The sequence below is a fragment of the Dipodomys ordii genome, unplaced genomic scaffold (genome assembly GCF_000151885.1).
Source record: "Dipodomys ordii isolate 6190 unplaced genomic scaffold, Dord_2.0 Scaffold35, whole genome shotgun sequence".
NCBI lineage: Eukaryota > Metazoa > Chordata > Mammalia > Rodentia > Heteromyidae > Dipodomys > Dipodomys ordii.
Genome location: NW_012267251.1, coordinates 12,397,301 through 12,421,873, shown reverse-complemented (window position 1 = coordinate 12,421,873; position 24,573 = coordinate 12,397,301). Strand labels below are relative to the sequence as shown.

At 41.8% G+C, this 24,573-nt stretch overlaps 1 protein-coding gene across 1 annotated transcript in view; it reads right to left on the bottom strand.

Moving 5' to 3' along the window:
* Nucleotides 1–10,102, bottom strand: part of Cr2 (complement component (3d/Epstein Barr virus) receptor 2) — a 35,019-nt gene extending 24,917 nt beyond the window's left edge. Inside the window, exons 1-4 of the mRNA XM_013017337.1 lie at nucleotides 9,954–10,102; nucleotides 2,943–3,122; nucleotides 1,080–1,179; nucleotides 328–413 (exon numbers count right to left, since the gene is read on the bottom strand). Of these exons, the coding sequence (XP_012872791.1) occupies nucleotides 328–413; nucleotides 1,080–1,179; nucleotides 2,943–3,122; nucleotides 9,954–10,011 (424 nt within the window). The 5' untranslated portion in view covers nucleotides 10,012–10,102. The remainder of the gene's footprint in view (nucleotides 1–327; nucleotides 414–1,079; nucleotides 1,180–2,942; nucleotides 3,123–9,953) is intronic.
* Between the last annotated feature and the right edge of the window lie 14,471 nt (nucleotides 10,103–24,573).

Below are 24,573 nucleotides of genomic sequence, written 5' to 3'. Positions count from 1 at the left end.
TAAGCTGGTCACTAGTCCCCAGCCAGCGGACAGATAAATGCCTACGGGAAACAGTGAGACTTAGTTTGTGCATGGTAATGAGGCTGTGTGTGAGCTCACGATCTATTTTAGAGTTAGGAATTTATTCCTTATGCAGTCACTTTTCGTCACAGGTCAGCAGGGAGAGGGAAGTGTGGTGAGATGAGGAAGTCACAGAGGAAAATAAATCACTGCTCTGTGCCAAAACTAGTGAAGCCTTGGGGACTCAGGTTGATGCAGATGCCCAGCGACTCTCTAGGAGTGCAAGAGGAATTGAATAGAGTGCCATAAAGAAATCATTTTACTCACGTTCACAAGAAGGCATATCCGCATCCCAGACTACAGTATTATCTGAGACAATGCATGTAGCAGAAGTGTCGCCAATGAGTTGATATCTAGGGACAGAGAAATGTGTGGTCACCTCTGAGCTACACTTGTGTCTTATTTGTTTGTTTATTTGGTGCCAGTAATGGAGCTTGAACTCAGGCCCTCACACTTTCCTTTGACTTTTTTAGTCGAGTCTGTTGCTCTACCACTTGAGCCACCTCTACATTCTGCTTTTAGTTGAAGAGAAGAGTCATGTAGACTTGCTTGCTTGGGCTGGCTTCAAACCACAATCCTCAGGTCTCAACCTCCTGAGTAGCTAGGATTTCAGGCATGAGCCACCAGTGCCTGACATCATTTACATTTTAGAAAGGCCACAATTTTTCTTTCACAAATAAGATACAACAGAATAGAATGTGTAACAGGTAGTGGTGAAAAAAATCAAAGACTCAATAATTTAGAGCCAAAGGGCATTTGACATCATCAATAGCATTGGACAGTTAAAACTAAAGAGGAGCCCCCTCTCCTTTCTCTGTAGGGACTTTCTTGAGCTGTCTTCTGGAGCAGATTAGGGTGATAACACCATATTTTGCTTATTTAACTTTAAAGGGTAGGAAGTAAGGACCTGAGTCTCTTTTGGATTGATGGATAGCATTGACTCTCAGGACTGGATAGTTTCTGGTTAGAATTAATATTCTACATTGCATATATCCTGGAGATGTCTACTGCCAACTCACCCTTTGTTACAAGAATATGTAATGGTTGACCCAAACTCGATCCCCATGGGTGTACGCACAGAGCCATGGAGCAGGTCTTGGGGCCTCCTACATGATTTGCCTATAAGGGGAAACAAGACAAAACAAAATAGAATTGGGGACTAAAATCCAGAAGACCTTGTGTTTTGTATTAAATCCTAATGAGGTGGGAATTCGATTCTCCAACAGTTGAATCTACTTGTTTGATATATATATATGTATGTATATATATATATATATATATATATATAGGTTGGTCATGGGGCTTGAAATCTGGGCCTGGGCGCTGTCCCTCAGCTCTTCAGCTCAAGGCTAGCACTCTACCACTTGAGCTACAGCACCACTTCCAGCTTTTTCTGTGTATGTGGAACTGAGGGATCGCACCCAGGGCTTCATACATGCTAGGCAAGCGCTCTACCAGTAAGCCACCTTCCCAGCCCTCAAATATATTTTTTTTAATATTTAAAGAATTCATACCTTTTATGGATCAGTCGGTTCTAGAATCCACTTTGTTTTAAGCGTATGTTTCTGTAGCTGGATGCACAACTGTACTTGAGGTTGATTATAACTTAGAATCTCCATTTTTCCCTCTTTCTTATTATGTCCATGGATGGCATCGCCTAACAAATCTCCTGGATCAAAGCAACCTCGCAGTCATCCTTTCCTTTCTGACACTCACCCTTGACCCCTGGCCCTTATTCACTCACCACATTGACTGACAGGAATCTGGTTATTCTGCCACTGCTGTAGGCTCTCATTTGGATTATTGAGTGATATAATTCTACACATGTAAAACTCAGGTTGCCCTTATGTGAGTACACCCTCCACAGAATGTATGCAAATGAGGTCACATCATACCCACATTGGAACACATACAATGGTTCACAACTGTTTCTAGGAAATATATACCGCCTATTATATAGTTTAATGCTAGTATACTTATCACCCTTCCTCACCAAGTAGACTCTACCATACTGATTTTTTTGGTCTATTTTTTTTAGACATCATATTCCTTCCCACCTATAAGCTTTTGTGTACACAAAAAGTGTCCTCTGCCCACAACTAGATTTCCCTAATGTTTCTAGATAACTACTTACTTTTCTATGATCTTAGGCCATGTTTCCTCTAAAAATAAATGATACGTACAACATGTATTTAAAAATCAGTCTTTACTGATTGTAGGAAATTCCTACAAGGTAAAACTACCCAACTATTTGGTTTTCCCAAACCCTATTGTTTAATTTCATGTATCATACTTACTACTCATTCAAAACTATTTATTGAATTGAGTGGTACAAGAATAAGCTGAATTAATACTTTTTCTTTTTTTCCCCCCCTCCCCTTCCTTTTTTAGGTCATAAGGCTTGAACTCCGGGCCTGGGTGTTGTCTTTGAGCTTTTTTTTTTGAAAGCTGAAGGCTAGCACTCTATCACTTGAGTCACAGCTCTACTTCTGGCTTTTTGGTGGTTAATTGGAGATAAGAGTCTTATGGACATTGCTGGGTTGGCTTTGAACAGTGATCCTCAGATCTCAACCTCCTGGGTAGCTAGGATTATAGGCATGAGTCAGCAGTGTCCAGCTGACATTTTGTAGACTGTCTTTTTTACCTCATCCTAAGACATTGCAGAATGAAGAGATGATCAGAAAGAAGTCATGGAGAAAATAGGACATAGAGGGTTGGCCAGTGGTAATGACTTTAACCCAATTAATAGCGCACTCTGAAATAAAAGGAAACATGGAGACCTTGGGAGCACCCTTTACTTGCCATGAGCTACTAGTGTGTCAGTCTTTTATCTGGAATAGATCCTCTAGGACACGAGATGGAGAGTGACAAGGATTACTCACGTTTACAGAACTGTTGAGCATCTGACCACTTGGAATTCTCTAGGCAGGTGATAAAGAATGACTTCTTGGTAAAGCCAGGGAGGCATTTGTATTCCCAAGTTGTGCCAACAGCAAACTCAGACTGATCACTCCCAATATTAGGCTTAGCAAAAGGGTACCTTGGCAGGAACTTACACTGACCTAGAGACAGAGATTATAGGGATATCAAAACTAAGAGAAGGGCTGAGGGCGTGGCTCCAGAGGTAAAGTGCTTGTTTGAAACTTACTTTGTACTTTAAAGCAAAGTACAAAGTGAAGTGTGGGTAAGCCTTTTTGTCTGCTTTTGTTTTGTTACCCACTGTTCTAACAACATTCAGTTTTTAGGACAGACCTCAGAGGAAGAACTAGAGAAAATAAAATTTCATAATATCCTAGAAAGACCCTGTGGTTACTTCATTGTGTTACACATTTTAAATGAAAATAAGTGAGTTTTTGTTTGTTGTTGTAGTTTTTCTTTTTTTTTTTTTTTGTTTGCTCTGGTTCTGAGACTTGAACTCTGGACCTGGGTGCTATCCCTTAGCTTCTTTTGCTCAAGGCTAGTGCTCTACCATTTGAGCCACAGTGCCTCTTCCATTTTTTTCCCCCGTTGTTTGCCTTTCACAGTAAGGTCAGAGTCTGGGGAAAATGGAAAAAGCCTGTGGTGAAGGCCTTCAGCGATGAGCACACATGCTTTGCTTTGCGTTGGTTTTAGATCTATTTGAGGGAGAGCAGATATTCATATTTTTTCCTGCCTGTAATGAAGCATAATTGGCATACTTAAAACAGCATGTGATTAACATGTATGATGTGTTGAGTTTGGAGCAAAAAAAAAATCCCCACTTTTTTTTTTTTTGTCAGTCATGGGGTTTGAACTCTGGGCCTGGGTGCTGTCTCTGGTGAGTACTCTACCACTTGAACCACAGCACCACGTCTGGTTTTCTGGCAGTTCATTGGAGATGAAAGTCTCACAGACTTTTCTGCCCTGACTGGCTTTGAACTGAAATCCTCAGATCCCAGCCTCCTGAGTAGCTAGAATTATAAGCATGAGCCACTGGTGCCCGGCTCCCCACATTTTTTTAATATAAGTAAAAATAGAACCTTACAATAAAAAAATCTTAGAGTAAAAACTTTTAGGGGATAGCACAGGAAACTAAAATACATCCTAAGTTATGCATATTTAATATTGTGTGTGACTACTGGTACTTCAGCTTTTCTCCGGGCCTCACATTTTCATTTAGCTTTTTCCACTCACAACTGGTGCTTGATCATGCCTCAATTCTGGCTTTTTGCTGGTCAGTTAGAGGTAAGAATCTCCCACATTTGTCTTCCCCGGTGGCTTTGAAGCTCAATTCTCAGATCTCAGCCTTCTTCTTGAGAGGCTAGGATTAGAGGCATGAGCTTCTGATGCCAGCAATCCTTTAATATTCCTTCAATAAACCGAAATAATTATCCCAGCCTTTAGTGTCTTCAGAAAAATATGCTTATTCTCCATTATTTTATTTTCACCAACCATAGTAAAATAACCCCAGAGAGAACTTTGGAAAATACTCTCTGATGGTTACGAGGTAAAAGGAACTAAAAACTTCCAGACAGTTTCCTCTGACTTAAAACAATCATATTTAATAATTAAATAATTGGTATCCTAGTAGATGGGCAAGAAACGGTAACAATCATGTAAAGGATGTTTTCAGAAGTCATTTTCCTAGGTTATGAGAGAAGATTCGAGTTTCAACTCCTTAAATTCATATACAGAGAGCAAAAAGTTCACTTTCCTTTCAGATCCGATAGTCATCATATAGAAATGTGCCTAGCTGCAAAGCCTGCCCAGAGAAGAAGAATATTTGAATGTTAACTTTGTGAGTCCTCTTCAAGCAAGTCAGAGACAGGTAAAAAAACAAACAGTAAACCCGGGGTGCTCCTAAGGCGCTTACACCTCCGCTAAGTTGTAACCAGACTTAGCCTTTCTGTGGCTTCATGCCTCTAGTGGAGAATGAATGTAAGACTGCGTCACTGGAGAATCCCCATCCATGAATTTACTCCCTCAACTCCTTTAGTTTCCTTCATCAACGCCTACAAGTGCATATCCTGCAGATCGGAGGATCTTCACTGAGAATCGGACCTCCCTGAAGACAGACTTTTGTACCAGTTATTCTATGCAAGTGGTTTTACTTGTAATTATCAAAAGCAAATAAGAACCATGCCAAATTATCTTTTACAATCTGAAAAAAACAAACAATTTAAACTCCTAAGACTTAACACCAATACAGGTTAAAAAGAACTCAAGATCTAAAAATGGCAAAAACTCAGGATACATTACAGCTAACACTCCACAATGAAAGCAGATGAGAGTCACACTTGCTGGATAGGGAGCAATGGAAAAGACTCATCTCTAATAAGACCACATGGGACGTTCTTTCTCCGCCTCTCTGTGTCTCTGTCTCTGTGTCTGTCTCTGTCCTTCTGTCTGTCTGTCTGTCTGTCTGTCTCTCTCTCTCTCGAACTTGGCCTTCTTCCTAATGAAATTACCCCCAAATCCCAGGATGCAAGATAGAATTCCAGAGTGAGATAAGAACTGCTTAGTTAGATGACTTGTCCTGAGAGCCACTGTGCCCTTTCCACATCTTTCTACAATCAGGTGTAAAGACCTGGAAGACAGGATATTCACACATGCACACATACACACACTTCAAACCATATTTAAAACTAACTAGGCAAAACATTTTCTGGAGAATAGGATATAGTTAACTCATTATTTGTTTGTAAGGAGCTTTACCTGAATGGCTTGGATCATTTGAAATGAGCGAACGATGTGTGCAAGTGTGTGCAGGTGCCTGGCTGTGTGTGTATGTGTATGTGTGTGTGTGTACCCACACACATATCTATCATTATATATAAGATATATATGATTGTTATATTCTATAATAATACATTAGTATATTATTACAGAGGCTGGTCAGGAAACATGTTAAAAGGTAAATAATGATCTTTGAGAATAAGCATTATAATTAAATGCTTTAATACTAGGACCTTGCTATTTCATAAGTAGTGTGTGTGTGTGTGTGTGTGTGTGTGTGTGTGTGTGTGTGTGTGTGCGTGCCAATCCTGGGGCTTGAGCTCAGGGCTTAGGTGCTGTCCCTGAGATTTTTGTTTCTCAAGGCTAGCACTCTACTACTTGATCCACATCTCTGCTTCTAGCTTTTTGGTGGTTAATTGGAGATAAGAGTTTTATGAACATTGCTGCCTGGGCTGGCTTTGAACTGTGATCCTCAGATCTCAGCCTCTTGAGCAGCCTGGCTTGATGGGTAATCTTTTGAATAATAGTTACACATATTCCCTAAACATTTCCCTAAGGTACAGTCCTAGACATGGGGCATCCATCTGTGAACACTGGAGACAAAGTTCCCTTCCCCACATAATTTATATTCCAATCAAAGGAAACAGACCATGAATAAATACCAGGAAATAAGTAAGATGGTACTGAGAAGGAAATGGAGTGGACTGACAATTCAATGCACTTGAAAGAGGAAGAAACATGTCATGTCCCCTCCACATGGCATTTAGGTTGCATGTTGGCACACAGAGAGAGAGAGACAGACAGAGAGACAGACAGAGAGACCTATGGAGGAGAGACTGGAATAGTGACTGCAGGATGAGAAGGATCCAGCCAAGCACCTGAGGCAGAGGCCTGCTAGTCCACTGGAGTCAGTAGGCTTTAGGGAGAGGCAGAAGGCAACTGCGATCAGGCTGTAAAGCAGGTATGAGATAGGCTAGAAGAATAGGAGGGATGGTACAGGATTACTTAGGCTACCACAAGAAATTTGGAGGGTTCCCTGAGTGGAAGTCATTGGGGAGTTCATGCAAGACAGCCATGGGACATTATTTGCTCTTTTAAAAGAATGCTCTGGCAGTTGGGCGAATTACACAATTCTGGGTAAAAATGACACTTGGTTCGAAAAGAGGCAGTGATAAGGAGATGCACTTGAAATACATTTTAGGAGAATTGATAAGCTATTGTATTAGATGTAGGATTAAAGAAATGGAAGGAGCCAGTAATTACTTCTAAGCTTTTCACTTGAGTTACCTGATTGAGGGAATTACCATGCAGTAAGAGGGAAGGCCTGGGGAAGAAATGGGCCATGTGTGTGCATGTGTGCACACACGTGTGCATTAAAGCTTTCATGTGTACTTGTGTGTGTGGTAAGGAAAGCGTGTGCTATGTCAGACCTGGTGTAAATACATCATTACGCACAGATTTGCTGCTCAGAAGTCAGGACAACTGATAACAAATTTAAATAGTATTTAAAGCCATGAGACTATATGAGATCTTTTCGGAAGAAGATAGAGAGAAAAAATGGAAGACGTCTAGGGTGGAGCCGGAATACCCACTGATATTTAGACATAAGGTCATAGAAACTGAGCATAAGTAGACACCTGTGGAAAACAAAGCTCAGAGACCCTGTTGTGGAAGATGAGAATGGCAACTGTTTTGTGAAGGAGGAAGTAGTCCGCTTTTGACAAAAGCGTGGGCACAAGGATGCGCAATGCACAGACAGGCGAGGCCCAGTCACAAGGACCTCGTTGACCCATTGGAGTAGATTCCCCCCCCCCCCCCCACACACACACTGGCATTCAAGAGCCCATTTAGATTTTCTTAAAGCCAGGGAGTGGAAAATGAATATGTATATAGGTAGCATACATATGCAGATGATAGATAGATTGATTGATTGATAGATTGATTTTTGTTTTTCATCGTCGGAAAGTTTAACAAGACTGGAGACAGAGTGGCTTGTACATGAGTAATTGGATTGCTCAGGATTGCAATACTGGTATGAGAAAGATTTAACAAGGCTGTCATGGCATGGTGAACACATCTGTGTACTCAGGAGGCTGAGGTGGGATGATCTCAAGTACAAGTCACTCTGGGCTACTTAAAAAGACCTAGGAGCGGGCTGGGAAGGTGGCTCAGTGGTAGAGCGCTTGCCTTGCACACATGAGGCCCTGGGTTCGATTCCTCAGCACCACATAAGCAGAAAAAGCCAGAAGTGGCGCTGTGGCTCAAGTGGTTGAGGGCTCACTTTGCGCTGAAGAGCTGGGGGACAGCGCCCAGGCCCAGAGTTCAGGCCCCACAACTGACAAAACCCCCTCCCCCCCAAAAAAAAGACCTAGGAGCAAGAAAAGGAGAGGAAGATGGAGGGAGACAGGGGGAGGGAGAAAAGGAGGAAGAGAGAGTAAAAGAGAGAAGGAGAAGCAAGGAGAGAAGAAGTGGGAGGGAAAAAGGGGAGGGGAGGGAGAAAGAAAGAGGGAGGGAGGGGAAGGATAAGGAAAAGGAGAAAGAAAAAGGATGGGGAGGGGATATGGGGAGAGAGAGAGAGAGAGAGAGAGATGAACATGGGCACAGGGAAGACCTGCTTCTCTCTTATTAGGGGTCCTGGATGGTGCTCTTGCTCTAGCACTGGGTTTTCTACTTGGAAGGGATGGTGAGGTGAAGAATTTGCTTTTCCACTGATAATATCCTTCTGAACTGTAGCCATAGGAATGATTGGGAGGTGGGAGGTAGGTTTGATGCTGTACAGCATGCAGGTGTATGGCTGTCTGTGATGGCGTCCTTGCTCTCATGGAGATGATAGGAAGAGGTGAGATGAAGAGAATGATTTTTTTTTGTCAGTTGTAGGGTTTGAACTCAGCTCGGGTGCTGTCACTGAGCCTCTTTGTGCTCAAGGCTAGCACTCTACCACTTGAGCCACAGTGCCACTTCTGTCTTTTGAGTGGTTAATTGGAGATAAGAGTCTCATGAGAACTTTTCTGCCCAGGCTGGCTTCGAACCGGGATCCTCAGATCTCAGCCTCCGGAGTAGCTAGGATGACAGGTGTGAGCCACTGGTGCCAGGCAAAGTGATTTTTGAAAAGTGTTCGATTAAGGGTCAGGAGGTGGTGAAATGTCAGTAAGAAAATGGTATGTTGGCATAGAGTGGACCATGTCTGTGATCAGACACCTGAACAGGCTGGCAGGGGTTTAAATGCTGGCTGCACAAAACAGGGCCCCACACAGCACACTTGTTACTGATGTGGAGGAGTAACATTTGCCTGATTTCCTCTGCCTTCTGGAGCATCCCTGTGACATAACCGATCAGTGTGTGGCTGATTTCAAGATGAAGAAACTGAGGTACTTAAATGACTTGCCAAAAGTCACCCAGTTATTGAGGCCGGCAGGCGGCAAATGCCTTAGCGACTTTAACTATACCTGAGGAGCACTTCACAGACATCATCTAGCCAAGAGTTTCCAATCAGAACACATGATACTTCTTTAAAATCAAGCCAAGTTGGAAAAAAATAAAAAAGGTGGAAATACAATGAAGCAAGATCTTGTGGTAGTGTAGTCCCCACCATGAAGGGAAATAATAATTAAAAAAAAAACAAGAAGAAAAAACACAGTTTTAATTCTTGTCTCCACTCTTCCCACTAACCCATCAGAAGAATAAAAAGTCCGTGAGACCCCTGCTGGAGAACCAAAGTTTACTCTGTAGGGAAAAGGCCGCCCAGGCTCTGCTGGGGCAGGAGTGGAGATAGTTTGGTACAGAACCACCTGTGTGCACTAGGGTCCTGGCGCAGCGCACATGCGCATATGTGCATGCTAAGTCTGGGTAGGTTTCTGATGCAAGCTAGGCAGTGGCTCTTAAAAAACAAAACAAAACCCAAAACCCACTTTGGGCCATTGGCTATGAGTCCCTGCTACATCCAGGGGGCAGATGGGGTGCCCCAGCCAGGGGAGACATTCTCCTCGGGCTCAGCATCCATGTCCTGAGGTCCTTGCTTCAGAGGAAGGGCCTGGGGACGCGCAGGACGCAGGAGCTTGCAGGGAGGGGTCCCCCAATCCAGCAGGGATGGGGCGAGCGAGCACTCGGCATTGCCCGCCCTCTCCTACTTTCTGGCTCCTGTTTTGCATAGCCCCCCCCCTCCCCCGACGATTGAGCTCCCCCATCCCATCCCAGCTCACCGAGGACCCCTGGCGCGAAGACAGTCAAGGAAACCCAGAGCAGGGTGGTGGCGCCCATGCCAGGGCGGCCGCGCCGGCGGCGGGCGGGTGGGTGGGATGCGGTCCGGACCCCGGGAGCTTCCAGTGCGCGTGCGCGCGGGGGCCGGGGCGGCGGGCATCTGCCCGCGCCTGGGGAGGCGGCCGCTTAAATGGGGTCTGGCAGCTCGGGCGGGGGGAGGGGTGGGAGAAGGGGGGCAGGGGGAGGGGGCTGGAGAGCTCGCCTACAGGTGGCTTGGGACGGGAGGCGGGGAAGGGGTGGAGATCAGACGGGGAGGGACGGCCCCCGACACCCGGCGGTGGGAAGGAGACTTGGGGTTCCCCCCAAGTCTTTGGGGACCCAGTCTGGAGGCTCAGTGCGGTGACTCACACACTTTTTTGGCTAAGCAATCCCGTATAGTCATTTCCTTCCCAATGTCTTTCTAGACCTGAAGGGCAACTTCCATCCTTACTAATGGACGAATCTGCAATGCTTGCGTCTGTGCTGTTCTACACTATGGTATTTCTATTTATTTGTGTATGTATTTATTACTGATGTATTATGTATGCATGCATGCATGTATGTGTGCATGCATGTATGTATGTGTGTATGCACGTATGTGTGTATGTATGTGTGCATGCATGCATGTATGTGTGTATGCATGCATGTATGCATGTATTTTTCACTTTTGCGTGTGCCCTGACTGAGGACTGCGCTCTTCACTTGAGCCACAGCCGCATTTCTAGATTGTCGGTGCTTAATTGGAGATGAGAGTCTCACAGGACTGGGGATCTCATGAAATGAAAAGACACCGGACACCAGCCATCTAGGGTTGACTAGGATTGGAGGAGTCCACTGAGGATGGTCCACTCAATGGTTGATGATTGGCTGCCTCACTCCTTCACTGTTGGGGGTCTACTGTGGGGGGCTACCAGAGTATTATATGGTCTCAGGACAAGGCAAAAGCTAGAATCTCTCTCTCTCTCTCTCTCTTTCACTCCCTCCCTCTCCCTACCCACCCCTGATGCTGAGACTTGAACTCAGGTTCTGGGCGCTCTCCCTGAGCTTTTCTATTCAAGGCTAGCCATTCTACCACTCCAGGCCACAGCTCCACTTCCAGCTGTTTTGGTAGTTAATTGGAGGAAAGAGTCTCATGGACTTTCCTGCCTGGGCTGGCTTCTAACCTCCATCCTCATAACTTAGCCTCCCGAGTAGCTAAAATTATAGGCATGAGCTACTACCGGTGCCAGTCTTAGAATGCTTTTTATGACCTGTCCTCAGAAGTCACATTACATTATGTTCAGAATATCCTACAGAGCACACAGATCATCTATCTGTTTAGTGATGGGAGATACTCTGTGTATGAGAATACACTAGACCCTCGATGTCAGCCTGTGTATGGAGCCACAGCCACCACTGAAGAAAAGCCAAGCACGCCGAAGATCCACACAGTTCACTACTCTAAAATCACTCAGATTATCTACACCACATGTGCAATAGGTCTGAGCATCCATACTTTGAAAACATATGGAGCAAGCTACCTACTGTCATAAAATTACTGTGGTACCGATTAATACTGCTCATCAAAAAGTAGACCTTCATCCAGGCAGGCTCTTTGTCTCAAATACCAGGGCTGTTTGATTTGTTTGTCACACAACACTACCCACCTTCTACTAAGACCATGGATCTTTCCACAGATCGAAACTTCTGGTTTCATCATTTATATTGAATGCATTAAGCTTTAATCTCACTTTTAGGAGCTGAACCCTCAGCAGATCACACAGAAATGTTAATGCACCTGACAATTCCACGGGACTGAGAGTTTCATGTCCACCGAGCTGTCTAATGCATGTGCTAGAATTAAAACCTTTTTGTGGTTGAGATTTCTTTCAATTTTTAAATGTATTACTATTTTTGGACCATGCTTGGTCAAAGTAGAGTGTAATAAATCTGTGAATTAGAAGAGATTGCTGTACTAAGCATTGTAAAATTATTACAGAGACCATCCTGGAGGCTGGCTACCCACATCACTCAATTTGAGTTTGCCTGTTGTTTCTTCATGGTGCGTTTACGTTATGCCTGATAGACAGGAATGCCAGAGAAGGGATAGTAGATCCTTCTATTGTTGATTGGGCCAATTACTGGTGGTGGTAATTTCCATCATTTTAGTGGGTTGTCTGCCAGGTTTCTCTAGCGTAGAGTTACTATTCTTCCTTTGGTAATTCATAAGTATTTTATGGGGATATACTCTAAACCTCTTCAAATACTTAACTTAAGAAACTTTGTTGTTATTATAAATGTGATGTACAGCAGGGTTACAGTTACATAAATCAGGTAAAGAGTACATTTCTTTTTGGACAATGTCACCCCTTCCCTTGTTCTCTCCCAGTTTTTCCCTTCTATACGTAGTTAATTTTTTTAAATAAAAATTTCACCCATTGATTTTTTTTTTTGGTCAGTTGTGGGGCTTGAACTCTGGGCTTGGGCGCTGTCCCTGTCCTCTTTAGCTCAAGGTGAGAACTCTACTGCTTGAGCCACAGCACCACTTCTGGTTTTCTGGTGGTTAATTGGAGATAAGAGTCTCATGGACCTTCGTGCCCAGGCTGGCTTTGAACCCCGATCCTCAGATCTCAACCTCCTGAATAGCTAGGATTACAGGCATGAGCCACCAGCGCCCGGCCTCACCCATTGATTTTTTTAGCGCCATTAATGATAAATAATAGTTGCCAAATTCAGTTTTTCCTATTACAGTCACAGTGGTATTTTTCCTTTGTAAGTCACCTTTCACTCTCTATTCATCAGTTGGCATTCTACTGTAGACAAAAGACTTCCTTCCCTGTCTATTTATTTATTTCTATTCTCATAGACAGTATCCATATCAATATAAATTTATTTATTTGATAGGTTATAGTATGTTATTACTGTTAAGTAAATTATCATTTTTTCTCATTTGGTTAATAGAAGAAAAGTAGTGTCTCTGTCGTTTTTTGACCTAGTATAATTTTTTTTAGCAGCACTTCTTTACTTCCTGTTCCAAATTCTCTTTGTACCTTCCAGACCTGGCATTGGAATTTTCCATTTCTCCAGTGAATGCTGCCTCTTGTTGGTTTGGAACAGTGTTTAGAAAACAAGATCTAATGCTGTGTTGATTACCACTGGAGGATCATTGCTTTATCGTTTTCTTTTTGTTCTGGTCCTAGGTCTTGACTTCAGGGCCTGGGCATTGTCCTAGAGCTTTTATGCTCAAGGATAGCACTCTAGCACTTAGAGCCATGGCTCTTCTTTGGTGGTTAACTGAAGACAAGAGTCTCATGTACTTTCCTGCCCTCGTTGGCTTCAAACCCTGATCCTTAGATCTCAGCCTCCTGAGAACCACAGGCATTGGTCTTGGAATATTGCTTTATTACCATCTCCACACAGAGCAAGAAAAGATACATGTGTATCCTATCCTTTTTCTATCCTTATTTAAATACCTTAAGAATTCGTAGTACTAATTTTTCCAGTTCCAGTCTAGCACCATAGATTTTCATGTCCGTCTTTTTTTTTTCAATAAGTTTTAACTCCTTCCTCTGACAGTGAATCATCACATTTCTAGAGTCTATGTGCTTCTCTCAATCCTAGACTATGGAGGAAAGAAAGTGTGAGGGTCATTAACGCCATACTATCATAGAAACCAACCTCTCTCGTTTAACAGCTTGATTCTGTTAGAGCCTAAGAGTACAAAAAACAGTTTCAAAAGCTATTTTGATGAAGTATCCTTTCTTTAGTATGCTATTCACTTGACATGCAGTTAGATTCATTGGTTTCTCTTTGTATGACATTTTAGTTTTTACCTCACTTTTCTTTTCTTTTTTTTTGGGGGGGGGGTCTGGTCGTGTGGCCTGAACTCTGGGCCTGGGCGCTGTCCCTCAGCTCTTCAGCTCAAGGCTAGCGCTCTACCACTTGAGCCACAGCGCCACTTCTGGCTTTTTTCTTTTTGCTTATGTAGTGCTCAGGAATCGAACCCAGGGCCTCATGCATGCAAGGTGCTCTACCACTGAGCCACCTTCCCAGCCTACCTCTTTTTTTTAAAACAGAGCACCAAGTCCTTCACTCAGAGGGTCTTACTTGTGTTGCTTGCAATGCTCCTCCGCCAAACCCCTGTTTGCTCCCTCATTTTTCACTAGTCTTCACTCAGAGACATTCTCAGTGAGACCTCTGTCTTCTTACCGTTTGATTTGTTTCCATTCACATCACCTTCTTTGGCATAACAGCCCCCCTCCAGCTCCTCCTGCTTCTGCTGCTGCTGCTATTCCCCGGCCCCTTCCTCCTCCTCCTTCTTGTTACCAACTGAGCTCTATTGAACACATTGTATGTTTTATAATTACAGTGTCTTTGTCTCTCTGTCATGTAAGACCCACCAAACTAGGATTTTGTGACTCTTACTTAGATTTACTATGGCCTAATCTCTTAGCTCCATAAATACTGCTTTTGTGGTAGACAAGTGAATTTGTGTGTGTGTGTGTGTGAGGGAGGGGGGGAGAGATATACTGTGATTTGAACTCAGAACCTCATACTCTTGCTTGACCTGCTTAATCATGGCTGGTGCCATTAATTTGATGGTTAATAAGGCTAGTGCTCCCCAGCCTGATTTTGTGCAAGTTAGTTGGAGATAGAATCTCTTGGACTTTTCTGCCCAGCTGGCTTCAAATCAAAATCCTCCCAGATATCAGCCTCCTAAATAGTTAGGATTATAGGCATGAGCCCCCTCTGTCTAGCAAATGAATTACCCATTACAGTATACTATTTTTGATGTTGTTGAGGTACTGGAGTTTGAACTCAAGGCCTTGCACTTACCAGGTAGGTGCTTTGCCTCTATAAACTAGAAGTGTTATGAATAAATGAATACAAGAATTCCATGATGAGAATGGGGATTTGGGTATCATCTTGTACTACAATTTCCCATGTTACACAACTCCACTCATATGAAAGTTTACCTAGGGGACATTTATACAGATAGAAAATAGATGAGTGGTTGCTTAATAATGGATAGAGGATGAGCTTGGAGATGGAGGATATAATGAAGGGAATTGAAGGGAACGGTATTTCTTTGTGAGATGATAAAAATGTTATAAAATTGATTATGGTAGTTTTGCATGTATTCATAAACATTAAAAACTATTGAATTGTGGGCCTTAACAGGAGAATTATGTGATATATGAATGACAGCTCAATAAAGTGTTTTTTCTTTTGAACTCAGGGCCGGGGTGCGGTCTCTGAGCTTATTTTTTGCTCTAGTTTAGCATTCTACCACTTGAGCCACAGTTCTACTTTGGCTTTTTGGTGGCTAATTGGAGACAAGGATCTTATGAACATTCCTGCCCAGGCTGGCTTTGGACTTTGATCCTCAGATCTCAGCTTCTTGAATACCTAGGATTGCAGGTGTGAATCACCAGCACCTGACAAGCTAGGTTGTTGTTGTTGTTTTTGGGTTCTTTTTGCCTGTCATGGGGCTTGAACTCTGGGCCTGAGTGCTGTTCCTCAGCTCTTCAGCATAAGGCTAGCGCTCTGCCAGTTGAGCCACAATGCCACTTCTGGCTTTTTCTGCTTATGTGGTGCTGAGGAATCGAACCCAGGGCCTCACGCATGCAAGGCAAGCGCTCTACCACTGAGCCACCTTCCCAGCCCCGACAAGCTAGTTTTAAATATAAAGGGTTAGAAAACTTAAAAATTGATAATGTGTGAAATATATCATGTAAATATTAGCAAATATATCATATAAATACTGGTTACATCTGGGAAATCCAAAGTTAGAGAATGTTACTGCAGAAGAAGAGGGCCAATTAATGATGAAAAAAGAAACAGTCTCATGTGACATGATGATTTTAAGTCTATTTGCACATCAGAACATAGCTTGAAAGTGTGCTGAGGCTAGTTTGACGAATCTACGAGAAGAAACACAACTTTATAGTTCAAGTAATTCACAGAGAATATGCCAAGATTTGACTTCACAAATAGACAGAAAATTAGCAAATTCATTGAAGTTTCAAATTTTGTACTGCCTGATTAACACATAGGCCTTTAGCACCACATACCTGACAGATGTGGAAGACAATTTTCTTTCTTTTGCTGGCACATAAGGTTTCATTTACAAAAATTGGTCACAGACTATATCCTAAGCAAATCTCAAAAAACTGCCAAGACCGAAAGCTTTCAGAATATGTTGTCTGGCCTCACTGTTATGGAGCTAGAAATTAGAAATTAGAAGATTAGTTTTTAAAAGCCTCTACTTTTGGAAATTAAGATGGGTAATTCTAAACAACACATGGCCTATGGGGGGAAATTATAAGAGAAAGGAACAAGCTGGGCATCAGTGGCTCACACCTGTAATCCTAGCTACTCAGGAGGCTGAGATCTGAGGATCTCAGTTTGAAGCCAGCCCACACAGGAAAGTCCAGGAGATTCTTATTTTCAATTAAGAATAAAAAAGCCCAAAGTGAAGGTGTGATTTAAGTGGTAGTGTACCAACCTCGAGTGAAAAAAGCTGAGCAATGATACTCACGCTCTAAGTTCAAGCCCCAGTACTGGCACAGGAAGACAGACAGACAGACAGACAGACAGAAACACACACACACACACACACACACACACACACAAGGAAAAGAACATACATTAGTATATATTTCAAACCTAACCATAGCGATGGTGCTGCCTCTAAAAATTCATGAAATGCAGTTAATTCAGGGATGAGGAGATCCTAAGTCTTGTGGATGTATTGAAAGGAAGAAAGTCTGAGAAGAGGAAATCCAAAGACAGTAAAAGGAAAGGCACACTAAAAGTAAGGGGGAGAAAATATAAATAAAAGACAACAAGAGCCAAGCTAAATTCTTTTTTTAAAAAATTTTCCTTACGAATGATTAGTGAAAGGGATAAAGGTAGAAAGAAGGATAAAAATAAAAGTAATGATGCCTCTTAAAACTGTGCAAGAGAGAGACTGTTTAGTGCAGATGGATCGAGAAGACCTGAAGCTCTAAGCCAGAAGTCCCTAGAACAATGTCTCCCTGCCCGAGACTTCTCCAAAGGGAGTGTCTATTATGATGATTTGCATTCAATCGTCTTAGCTTTTGGTGAACTAAGAGAGGCTGATATCAAGTCCATGTAAGCTATTTCTGCTCTCTCTTCTTTTATAGCCAAATTTATATTCATGCTCAGGCCTCCCTTACATGGGATCTTTACCCTAGCACAAAGCAATTGCATGATATGAGTGGATCTAACACCCCTGCAAGCTGTGGCTTTCAGAGCTCATGGAGCTCAGGAGCGAGGCCTTGAACCTGCTGGGGTCTGGTGAAGACCTTACATAGCTGGTAAGGGAAGGCCTTGACTAACAGCACAGAGGTGGCTGCAAGGGAAAACATTCATTCTCCTTGAAGCTTAGATTTTTATTCCCAACTCAAATATTTGAAAGCAAAGACATGATCACAACCTGAAAAACCAGAATGGAACTTAATCACAGCGGAAAGATTTCTACAATCAAATTCAACACATGCCTTGGGATGTGAGTCACATAGAACATAAATGTTGTATATTAAAGACAAACAAAAAACCCATCCCTATTGATTCCCCTAGATTTCTTATCAAGGTATACTGGTGCATTCATTCAAGAGCAGAAGAGGAACTCTCCTTTTTCGGGGATTTCCATTCTGGCTTGGGAGCTACAGGGATGCTCATACAAGGAAGTTCATTCAAGAGTCACATCCAGAAGGGTGTTCTTTTCCTTTGGAGAAGGAGAGTGAGTGGAGTAATAGATTGTGTGGAATCACTGTGTATGAAGCCGGGCACCGGTGGCTTACACCTGTAATCCTAGCTACTCAAGAGGCTGAGATCTGAGGATCACGGTTCGGAGCCAGCCCAGGCAGAATGTCCATGAGACTCATGTCTCCAATTAACCACCAGAAAACTGGAAGTGGCCCCGTGGCTTAAGTGGTAACACACTCACCTTAAGCTAAAGAGCTCAGGGATAGCACCTAGGCCCTGAGTTCAAACCCCACAACCAACGAAAGAAAGAAAGAAAGGAAGAAAGAAAGGAAGGAAGGAAGGAAGGAAGGAAGGAAGGAAGGAAGGAAGGAAGGAAGGAAGGAAGAAAGAAAGAAAGAAAGAAAGAAAAAAAGAAAGAAAGAAAGAAAGAAAAAGATCACTGTGTGAAATCCTGCCCAGGATAATCCTTCTCCAATCCCAATTTATTTTATTCTTTGATTGAGCAGCTAGTTTAAAACCAGCATCCCTGCCCCCTGCAGTAAATTACTCAGAATACTTATGCCCATAATGCCATTAACAAGTGGACGGTGAAAATGGTCAAACATGGAGCTGATGGTGATAGGGTTGAGGGGTGGTCTGGAGAAATGAAGGGAGGATCCTCTGCAGGGACTCTCCAGCTAGCCTAACTTTTTGCAAGCATTTCATTATCTTTTTTTTTTTTTTAAATTTCTGTGAGGTTGAGGCAAGAAGAGATTTTCCTACCATTTGGACCTGCCTTCCTGAAAAATGCACTGATTTTCATATTATATTTGTCCATATTTAACTTATTTCAGTCCTGTGTTTGTAGCCTACTGAAAAAAGTTTGAATAAAATTTTCAGAGGTGCCACGGGACTGGAGACTGATGGCTGCCGTGGCACATCCATTTCTGATGCCAGAGATCACCATGGCAAGAGAGCAGTCAGGACCAGTAAGGACAGCAGGAGAATGGACTGCACTCTCCTCCCAATTACCCACCCTTTCTCCTCTGTCCCTTCCTTCCTTCCTTCTTTCCTTCCTTCCTCCCTTCCCTCCTCCTTCCTTCCTCCCTTCCTTCCTTCCTTCCTTCCTTCCTTCCTTCCTTCCTTCCCTCCTTCCCTTCCTTCCTTCCTTCTTTCCTTCCTTCCTTCCTTCCTTCCTTCCTTCCTTCCTTCCTTCCTTCCTTCCTTCCTTATTTTTTTAGTCCTAGACCTGGACTCTAACCTGGCACCTGATGCTTTCATTTATTTTAGCCATGCTTGCAATCCTCTCTACTCTTTTTTTTTCAATATCAAAATAATATATTTTATTCTGGACCTCTTTCAGATTTGATTCAAATTACCGTTGTCAAAGCAACACAGTGCAAATGGAAACTGCAACAAAACCAACAACAATTGTGCCTAGAAAGCATAAAAGGTCACTGGGTCACATCATTACGATGGAACCAAATACGTTTTAGTTGTAATTAACATGGTCCAGGACAGCAGAGTACTAGGACTTGAACTCAAGGTTGGATGCTCTACCGCTTGAGCCTGGGCTCCACTTCTGGCTATTTGCTGGTTAATTGTAGATAAAAGTCTTCCAGATTTTTTTTTGCCCCAGCTGGCTTTGAACCTGGATCTTCAGGTCTCAGCTTCCTGCGTGGTTAAGATGACAGACATGAATCACTGACATCCAAACACATGGGTAATTCTTGAAAATATATTGGAGCATAGATAGAAAAAGTCGGGATACGTGGATGACTCCATTTACATAAAAACTACAAGTAGGCAAAACAATACTACTTCTGCATCCATTTTGATAAAGAGATAAAGCATGCATAACAAGGTGAAAGACACTTTAGGAAGAACTTTTCCTTTCAGCAGAGAAGGCAGGAAGTTGAATGGGATAAAAGACTTCCTGTTACCTTGCAAAAAAGAACCATAAAACAATCACTAAAGTAAGTCCCAAATGGTGAGATGATAAACGTTAATGTTGGTTCACAGTATTTTGTTATATTCATTTTTCTGAGTGTTTGAAATATTTCATAATGAAAAATAAAGTATATTTCAATGTAAAAAGAAGGTAGTTTACAACAGAAGCTAGAATACCTGTTATAAGAAAGTTGCCAGGATATATCTATGCATTCTTGTCCAGTAGGGCAGAGGCTGATTTTTTTTGTATTAGCACACATGGGTTGTATAGAAAGATTTCATCTTGCTTGGTATTTCTGCACAAGCACACAATGCATGATCAATATCTCCTCCCCATCACCCCCCCCCATTTCCCGCTGCCCTTTTTGGAACAATTTCAGCAGACACATCACTCATACTCACTCTCTTTTACCTTCTCCATTCATCCTCCCCCATCCCTTTGGGATCTCCTCCCCAACAGTCTGTCTTATTTTTCAGTCATTCTTTTTTCAGTATCCTTTTGCATAAATGTATGTGCACAAATGTATGTGTCCTTATACATACATATTATACATGTGGCTATTATCACAATCCATTATTCTTTTTTCATTTCCCCCTTCCCTCACCTTCTTAAGTAGTGTCATAAGTGGCATTATGTTCTCTCTCTATATATATCTATATCTATATTCATTCCTGTGTGTATATATGTGCATGTATACATTTGTGTGTACATATATATTTGTGTATATATGTGTGCATGTCCATTAATATGTATATCTCTTAGGTCTAGATCCCACAAATGAGTACAAACATGTGATATTTGGCTTTTGAGGTTGGCTTATCTCACTCAGCCTTATTACCTCCAGTTCTATCCATTCTCCTTCAAATGGTATAATTTTGTTTTTCTTTATGTCTAAGCAATATTTCATACCATGTACATACCGTGTTTTCTTTTATTCTTTCATTGGACCTTAAGCATTTTGGCTGATTCTTCAGTTTAGCTATTGTAAACGGAGCTGCGACCAACATGGATATACAAGTATCATTCTTATATATCAGTTTACATTCCTTTGGACATATGCCCAGTGGTGGTGTGGCAGGGTCAGGAGGGTCAGTCTGCTCTTAGCTTTCTGAGGGAACTCCAAACTACTTCCACAGTGGTCGGAGGAGGAGGTCAGCTCCTCCCGTGTTATCTCACCTCCACAGTTGTGTTCTATACATCTGAATCTCTCTGCAGTATCATCTCCCACCAACCCCAGTCATGGGGCTTGGTCTTAGGGCCTGGGCACTGTTTCTGAGCTTTTTTGCTCAAAGCTAGCACTCTACCACTTTGAGCCACAGCATCATTTCCAGTTTTCTGGTGGTTAATTGGGGATAAGAATCTCATGGCCCTTCCTGCCCATGCTGGCTAGGAACTACAATGATCAGATCTCAGTCTTCTGAGTAGCTAGGATTACAGGCATGAGCCACCTGTCCCTGGCAGTATTTCCTTTGTGCACTACATTTCTCTGTGTTTGATTGTTCTACTTGTCAGCATCATTTCAGTAAATAGTAAACCAGATATCAGATTCATCCCAATAACTTAAATTTATTATCTATCTCTTTAATGTTGCTCTTAAATGACCACAATCATAGGTTCTCCATTGTGAGCCTACCGACATGTTTCTACATGTGGAACAAATCACCATCTAGTTCTTGTTGTCAGTATGAATTCTGTCAACTATTACATCAACTTTCATCCTAACCTACCTCTGTTACATGGAGGTCATAGAGTGGTGTCTGGGGTTGATGATCTTGGATTTTATTTCCTATGTGCCTACAAATGGAGGCTCAGATTACAGTCCACATTCTATTACTGCAAAAGAAGAAGGTTTTGATAAAGATGGCCTCCTGTATACATCGATTTTCTCATTTGCAAAAGAATGCTACACTCTAACATCCTTAGGGGCTGCTTCTGCACTTATGTTTTATGATTTTCAAGATACTTTAAAAAATGATCTACTGAAAATGGGCTTACAGCTTCATTTATAGAAAGTTTGGTCTGATGCTGGCTTTTTCAGCAGTCCTAACTCTAAGGACAGGGAATGCTAGTTCTCCAGGGACCCAGGATACATGTAAGAATTGACACAGAAACTAGAAGTGGATAAGAGACAGGGAAAACACAATTCCTGAGTGTTACGGTCTTCTGTCCATGCTGACCTAAGCACATTTGTGCTTTGTGCAACTTTTAATCACAAGCAACTTACTAATATGCTCTTTAAAAAATTGGATATTTGGACAAAAGGTCCTTTTCTCATTTTTGGGAATTCCCTCTATCAGACAAAGAAACCCCGGTTCTTTCTGCAGGACAGCAAAGGGGTCTTCTACTTGACCCTGGAGCCATGACAACCAACAAACACCCACACTGTACACTAATGTAGCAGAAGAACCACACAACGAACAAACTAGCATTTGTTTCTGCTTCTTAATGCTTCCAGATTTCTCCTTTGGGTTACATTTTTATAACGTGCTTATGAATTAACTACTGACAAATTAATGAATATTAATTAAGCCTTACCTTCCTTGAAAATTCATTAAACAATTTGGGCCAGCAGTGTCATCTTTGGTAAGGATTTTGGTTTGCAGATTTGAGATCAAAATTTGGAAATAATGATTCCATGATTCCTGAACATGGCTGGTCACCTCAACTAGCCAAGAACATGTTAGAAGCACAGATTCTGGAAGCCTCAATTCAGTGCAACTAATTTAGAAGCCATGGGTGAAAGTGTATTTTAATGATCATCCAAGTATTATTTTAATTATCTGCTTGGTCCACTTGGAAAGCAAGCTTTGAAAAAATTTTGGGGCCATGAAATATTCCATTCCTCTTCCCTAGGAAAGACACTCGGCATTAATATCACCCACAATGGGCCTTCCTAGCTCTCTCTGATCTTGACGTTTGTTTAAGTATTCTCTTTACTTGGTTTGGGATTGATACATTTGCTACATCTTCTCTTTTCTCTCTCTTTTTGTGTGTGCTGGCAATAGAACCCAGCACCTCATGCAGGCTTTGCATGAACTCTACTATTGTGCTACACAGCTCCTCCAGCCTTCACCAGCTCTTTTCAATCAGTGACTTTAGCAAGACCTGCCAGTTGGAATTTCCCAGAATGAAAAAAAGATGCTTTGATACATGTTCAATACCAGCTATCATCATCTCTTGCACTGAACATGATTTTTACTTCTTTAATTATTTACTTAGCAGATTTGAAGTTCTCATATCATTTTCTTCATTCACTGTTGGATAAAACCCACGCTGCTCATGCTTCTTTCTAACGTGTGCTGGGCAAAGCCTTCTTCAATGTTGCATAGTGTCATCAGCAAAGAGATGGATCCCGGGGTGCTCACCGCCCTTTTCCTGAGTATGCTACCTGAGCTAATGGGGCCCAAAGTAATGGAAGTGAATTAGTCAGTTCCATCACATTATGGACTCAGGTTAAATTAATTACCTCACAAAGTTATTTTTGCATATGCAGTCCTTAAGCCTTGTTAGTCAGTGGTCTGAACTTAGATATTCAGGCAATAGGAAGATTAAACATGTCAGCTAAGTACTGGCATTTGAAGTTATATTAGCCACATGTCTTCAAGTTAGACTGATCTAAAGTTTTCCAAGGTTGGTACTATTTTGGATCTTCATCCTCCAACCATCTCAGACTATTTATCCCTACTTCATATCAAATACAAATGTCATTCACATACCCTAAACAATGACTCTTGACTCTGAAGATCAATTATTTTGAATGGATTGAAATGAAAATTCAAAAAGTTTATTGTAAGTGCCAACACATATGTCAAGCATATGTTTCACAGTAGTGTGGTGAGGTTGAACTGTTTTTCTGAACAAATACACTTTAAAATTCAATTTTCTTTTCACCTGGAGTTGATCTATCTTATTGCTATTTTAACCTCGCTATCTCTGGCTGATCTGACTTACATAATTAAATTCACTTCCTCTTTCCCCCCATGGGTTTTGCCTTAAACTCTCACAAGAAGTCCTATAGGAAATAGGAACCAAGGTACAATGAACTTCTTTTCAATTCTTCTTTTTCTGGTCCTGCCTAGGTGAGTGTGTGTGACAAAAGCAACTTTGAAAGTTAGTTTTAAGTTCCTGATTATGTCTTGGTTGCTGAGAAATACATGGTAAGAGTAATCATAGAATTTGAAACAATACTATTTAGTCTTATGCTGTTTTTGGTTATCCTTGCTTGGGATGAATCCAGGACCTCATATAAGCTAGGCAAATCTTCTACCACCTAGCTAATATCCATAGCAATAAATAGATGGTTTCAAAACCAAAATTAAAAATTCTTTCAGGTATAATTGCTGTAGCAGAAAGTTAGTCTTCAAAGTCCTATAGAAATGAAAGTCTATGAATCTATTCCTAACTTTTTTCAATCCTATCTTAACACTTTCAACGTTGTTTATTTTTTCTTTTTCTTTTTTGATTCCTTTACCATTTGTGTATTTGTCTCCGGTTCCTCTCTAACCCAGGTTTCTACAGTACCTTCTGAAATTATTCCACTGTTCTTATTTCCTGAAACTCAGATGTGGAAGAGGATATAGGGAAAGAAGAAAACTTGGAAATGAACTTCACAATTATACAAGTTTGACTGACCTAAATTTTATAGTGAAATCTAACATGCAATTATAATAATGTTTTGATGGAATTATTATTGAGTGTTACTCTTATAATGGAGAGATCATGTATTTTCAAAAGACAACCATAAGATGACAAAAGAATAGAGTCGTCTTAGTATTGAAAAATTATTCAAAATTAAATTAGCTCCACAAAATGTCTGTTTGGGCTGCATTTGCTTGTATGTAGTTCATGGTCTCCACTTTCCAGCCCTCCAACTGGCTTCTTTAAGATGTCCAGCTCCAGTAATCTGTATTGAGAAATTGAGAAGTCACCTGAGGAAGACT